Below are 6,000 nucleotides of genomic sequence, written 5' to 3' on the forward strand. Positions count from 1 at the left end.
CCCCATTAGGCTTTTACTGAAACCTTTACTCTGTCTTAGGTCATGTCTCCCCTAACATATGGAATGAAACAAGGGTCACTCACAAAAAACCAGGGAAGCAAGACCCCAACAACTTTTGCAGATGTTTTTTATATGTGAGGGAAAGTGAGAGGTCATCTTTGGATACTGATCCCTTTCTTCACCCTAATAGAAGTGATACCCTCCCTAGACTGATATCCCCGGCTTGATACATTAAGGTTAATCAGTTTTAATTTGGCAGGCAGTCAGTAAATTGAAGTAACTGCCCACTAGGGAGCTATACATTTGTCAAATACTCTTTCACCTGGAGTTAACAAAAGTTTAGAATAATAAAATGTACACAAAATGAAGAAGAAATCTGTGACTTTTAAATAACACTTGTGCTCCACAAGCCCCAAATTTTGTAGGTTCAACTGAACAAAACCAGGATGAATAGCAGTTTGTACTCTCATACCCTTTTGTATCAGGTAACCAAATGCCTTTCCTTAAGAATGTACTATAGAGGGAGCAGCTAGGTGGCACAGTGGATAGAGCACCAGCCCTGGAGTCAGGAGTACTTGAGTTCAAATCCGGCCTCAGACACTTAATAATGACCTAGCTGTGTGGCCTTGGGCAAGCCACTTAACCCCATTGCCTTGCCAAAAAAAAAAAAAAACCTAAAAAAATTTTTTTAAATGTACTATAGAAATCATTACCATTGGACCTCAGTTTCCTCATCTGTCAGTGAAGGAATTTGGATTCGATGAGTTCTAAGAATTTCTTCATTTGTAAACTGAAGGAGGTTGAACTAGATAATCTCTAAGACTGCTTCAGCTCTACATTGAAGAAATAATGATTGAATTCATTGCAAGAAATATTTATTCGTCTAGGACTGATATTGATATTGATATCTATAGACATCTTTATATAGTCAGCTTTGTAGCTATATTTATTGATACTTATCTAACTATAGATAGATCTAGGGTCCTATTTATAAATAAGAAATCTAGAGAGATCTATCTATCAATCTATCTCACTCTAGTAAATGTGGGTTTATATACCTAGAGGTCTGCATGAATCTGCTTTTATGTGTATCCCATCTGTACATATATAGCTCTCTGCTAGGTGTATGTAAATACACATACACCATTTACAAGCATATACACATATCACTCTGCTAGATGCTGTAAGGATAACAAGATTAAAAAATCATTTCTACTCCCAAACAACCTGGGTTTCCATCAAGGATATGAAATATTCTTGATGTGCTGTCCATTAGGAAAAATACTTTTTCAAAGGGTTGGGAAACCAGAGGAAAAGAGTCGCCTTGAGAGCACAGACTGTTCTTTTTGTGGTTGTACTGCTAGGAATGTCCAACATATAAGAAACTGAGGCAGGAAAGAGTGTTTATGAGGGCGAGCCTGAAAGTGGTTTATAGTTAAGACCTATGTTCAGATCCCAGCTCTGCCACTTAACCTCCCTGGGCCTCTGTTTCTTCATCTGTGAAATCTGAAGATCATGTAGATCATTATAAGCTCTAAGATCCTTGAAACTTAGACAAATATCCTGTGATATTTGTTGTTTGTTCATATGACTGGGAGAGGGGAATGTCTCTGGGGCTCCTATGCAAACTTTTTTTTCTTTGTGAAGCATTTGGTGTCTGTTTTCTATTTTTCTCCCATCCTCTTTGCACCCTTGTTTAGCTGAATTTGATTTGTAATTAGCTGATTTTATAGCAACTTCTGTTTGCAAGTGGAAGCCATCCCCAGGTGTCTGTCAGGCAAATAAGTTGTAGGGTCTTAAGTAAGATCCAGCCTCCAGTTGCCTCTTCCTTTATTGTCTTGTTCTATCTTTTAGACTTCATGTCCTTTCTACCTCTTCTTTTCTCTTTGCTATCTTAGATTCTTGAGACTCTGGAAAGACCATGTGTTAGTTGAACCCGAGTATAATTTAGTAGTTGGGAATCTTTGAATAATTCATCCTTATTTTTGTGAATTAAAAAGTAAATCACCAACCCAGAATTTTTCAGATGAGAAGAACTTTAGTACACCCAGTTCTGAAGTCTCCAAAAGTCACATTATTTCACAATCTGAATACTTCTGAACCTGATTTTAATCTCATGTTTTGTTTTAGCTCTATGGAAGAAGAGCCCCCTGGGAAGATCCTGCTAAATGGGTGATGGATACTTATCCATGGGCAGCCACCCCCCAGCAACATGAGTGGCCTCCTTTGCTCCAGTTGCGACCTGAAGATGTTGGGTTTGATGGCTACTCTGTACCCCGGGAAGGTTCAACCAGTAAACAGGTTCCTCCAAGTGATGCAGAAGGAGATCCACTGGTGAGTTTCCAATTTTCTAGTGGGAATTAAAAAATGTTACTGTTCCTGGAGAACCTAGAGATTATTCTCTTCTAATAGATTGGTCAGTTATCTTCATCACCCAGACTTTAGAAAATATTTGGCACTTTTATATTAATAAAAATATTAATAATAATAATAAATAACAAAATTTAAAATTCTAAGAGCTATAGGCAAATTTAAGGTTCTTCCTCATACTGTTTAGAATTCTTCCAATGGACTCGTTCTCTTAAACATATCACAATTAGAAGAATAAGAAAAAAGTCCAGATGCTTAAAGAAATTAGTCTCTATAACTAGACAGGTAGATAGAAAAAAAAGGGATTAATCTAACGTATGACCTTTCAGTAAATAGAATTTAGCACACCCAATAACTATTCACTACTGAAAAGCCACTTTGGTTCTGGGTCCACTTGCAGTTCTATTTAGATGGGCATAAGTCAAAGGTTCTGGAGCCATCTAAGGGAAATAGTATAAGAAATTTGAGAAGTTAAGGACAACTCCAAAAATGTTTCCAGGAAGTGTATTATGTGGAATGTTGTACACAGTAGCAGCAATATTAGTCAATGAAGAAGCATGAATGACTTAGCTATTCTCAGCAATACGATGATCCAAGACAGTCCCAAAGAACTAATGCGGTTAATGTGTGCGATATTCTTCTGGTTCTGCTCACTTCACTCAGCATCATGATGTTCATGCAAGTCTTTCTAGGATTTTCTGAAATCCTGCCCCTCATGATTTCTTAGAGAACAATAGCACACCATCACATTCATTTATCCAGTTTGTTCAGCCAATCCCCAATTGATGGGCATTCCCTCAATTTCCAATTCTATGCTATACAAAAAGAGCTACTGCAAATATTTTGTACATGTGGGGGGTTTTTTTACCCTTTCTTGGGGTCTCTTTGGGATATAGCCCTAGTAGTGGTTTTACTGGATCAAAGGGAATACGCAGTTTTATTGCTCTTTGAATGTAGGAACTCAAAACTTAAAATAAAAATGTTAAAAAAAATTTTTTTAAGATTCTGTATGATTGAGTTCCTAATCCTTTGTACTTTCTCTTACAGATGAACATGCTGATGAGGCTACAAGAAGCAGCCAACTATTCAAGCCCCCAGAGTTATGATAGTGATTCCAACAGCAATAGTCATCAGGATGACATCTTGGACTCATCTCTGGAGTCCACCTTGTGATCAGGGACAAACACAAAATCCTTCTCCACCCTGGGCCTTCTCCATTTTTCATGCTTCTCTTCCCCCGCCTCATTTCCCAGTTCCGTCTGCATACCCTAAACTATCTCTGAAGGCACCTTCTCAACCCAGACTTCAGTCTCAGTGTTAGAACTGTAAGAACAAGAAACCTTGTTTGTCAGCCTTGACCATGGGTGCGGGCATCCAAGTCAGACAACCTGGGGACTTTTTCCTTTCAATGACAGGGACAACTGCACTATGTTTTCTTTCTTCCTCTTTCCTCCCTTTCTCCTTCCTTCTTTCTTTTCACTTTCTTTGCTTCTTTTTCTGTGAGCTCCTATGCCTGAGACCTTGAAGATTCTTCTGGATTGTGCGGAAAACAAACAAACAAAATGGTGGGAAAATCCATTCGAAACCTGGAAACTAAATAGCAGCAGGGTGTGAACTATTTGGAGACTAAAGGATCTAGAGAGGGGCAGAAAATTAAGCCTATGCTGCTTTTCTTTTTTTTTTGGAAAGAGTTCTGGTCTGGGCATCAGTGCAGCCCCACCAAGCAGCCTTGGCTCCAAAGAGCTGGTGCCCCATTGAGTACTTGTCTTGGTGATAGTCAACAAAAGGCAAAATTGCAAGGCAGGGAAACCTTTTTTAAAAAAAGAAAAATCACAGTTTTTTTTAATGGTGCTCTCTTTGCCTAGGACCTTAGTTTGACTTGTTTCAATTCCTTCACACCTTTTTGAACTTTTTTACAATAATTTATATATATTATATATATAATATATATATACACACAACCACATACAAGGCATACATGCACATATATGTGCATAACAGTGTGTGTATATATGCTTATGTTAAATATATGTGTATATATATGTGAATATATATATGTATCAGGTTTTATGTTTTGCTTTTATTTTTTTCTTCAAGCACTGTGTGTAGTGAGAGATAATCTACAGCTTTGACGAACTGAATACCCACCTCCTCAGAAATGGACATTGAGTTTTTATTCCTCTTTCTGACTAGCATTGATTCTGATTTTTTTTCCCTCCTACCCTTACATTCAAAATGGATAAATATTAGAGAAAATGAAAGCTGCAGGAATCAGCTTTTCTTTTTTGTCCTATGTGATTTTTTTTTCATTACTCATTTTAACAGCTCAATATCCCAGTCTTTTGCTACTGGGCCCTAGGGTACTCGTGTCTCTTTGAAGTAGCAGGGGCCCATGCTGTCAAAACATGGGTGAGCTTTGAGCCACGGTAGTCCTTCTTCCTCCTCTTCCTTCCAAACGCACATCTGTGACATAAGCAGCCAGGCTTGGACTTCATTGAGGTGAGAGATCACCTCCCAAAGGAATTGCACTTCCCCTTCCATGGGAACCAATATATATATGCCACAGATCACTGGGTGCGGGCAACCCCTTCCCGGAAAACCCAGCCTCTGCCTCCATCTGGACGAGCTTCCTCTGATCTCTTCGGGTGCTGAACTTCCAAACACGATGCCTTACTTATTTTGTACAAACTGCTCATTTATGTTAGTGCCGCATCTGCTGGGGTTGGATTTTCTAATGAAACAAACAGGGCTAAAATGTCATCTCTTCATGTGAAACAGGAGAATGCAAGTTGCTGTGAATATTCCTTGTCTGAGAGATTTGCTTTTGTGGATGTGTGGCCACTTTAAAAAAACAGCAGGAGGAAAAAACGAGATCTGTTGTCAGGTTCATTTTAGTCTACAACTGCAAATGTTACTGGACAATTATCCATCTTCTCTGCAGGAAAAAAGACAAACTTGTAACATTCTACAAACAATACAAACCACCTTTACAGGAACCCAGTGTGCTATTTCTTCAATGTCCTGGTATATGTTTAAGAGCTTGTTAAATCTTTAAGTTGCCTGTTTAAAAACAAAACAAAAAAAAAAACAATCTTAAATATCCATTTGCATGTAGTTTTGGATTGTTTATTTTCAAAATTGTTTTGTTGCATCTCTTAACTTTCTGCTAACTAGGTTATGACTCCCTGTGATTTCCCTACTTTTTTTTTACTCCGTAAGAACTTGACATGAGCCTGCTCAATCACAACTTCTGATATGCCAATGACTCATAATCTCCTGTCTCCTAAAATTGATGCCCCACCAGTGAGTGAAATGCCAGTCATATTTGTTACTACTTTAAAATGAGTAAACTCAGCATATTTCTGGAGCTAGTGAATGACCCTTGATTTGGGATATCTACCTTTGGTTTGGGTTCTAGTTTGAAGAACCAAACCCTTGTCCTCCAAGCTCCCAAACCAAACATGATCATCTTTTACACTAACATGTGATGCTGACTTCCCAGCGGTTCCCTTACTTTCTACTACTGTGAATTTGGGTGGAGATGAAGATGATCTCTCATTTTGGGGTAATTATCCCAGCCACCTTGTGAATACACATCCATTGATTATTTTTAAACTATTTTTTTCAAAT

At 38.2% G+C, this 6,000-nt stretch overlaps 1 protein-coding gene across 9 annotated transcripts in view; it reads left to right on the plus strand.

Annotated features, from left to right (window-relative positions):
• NAV2 (neuron navigator 2) overlaps positions 1 to 4,383 on the plus strand; it is a 436,581-nt gene extending 432,198 nt beyond the window's left edge. For all 9 annotated transcript variants that reach the window (XM_074230361.1, XM_074230362.1, XM_074230365.1 and 6 more), the window contains 2 exons: positions 2,131 to 2,334; positions 3,418 to 4,383. In XM_074230361.1, the coding sequence (XP_074086462.1) occupies positions 2,131 to 2,334; positions 3,418 to 3,543 (330 nt within the window). In that variant the 3' untranslated portion in view covers positions 3,544 to 4,383. The remainder of the gene's footprint in view (positions 1 to 2,130; positions 2,335 to 3,417) is intronic.
• Positions 4,384 to 6,000: the final 1,617 nt, after the last annotated feature.

The sequence above is a fragment of the Macrotis lagotis genome, chromosome 3 (genome assembly GCF_037893015.1).
Source record: "Macrotis lagotis isolate mMagLag1 chromosome 3, bilby.v1.9.chrom.fasta, whole genome shotgun sequence".
NCBI lineage: Eukaryota > Metazoa > Chordata > Mammalia > Peramelemorphia > Peramelidae > Macrotis > Macrotis lagotis.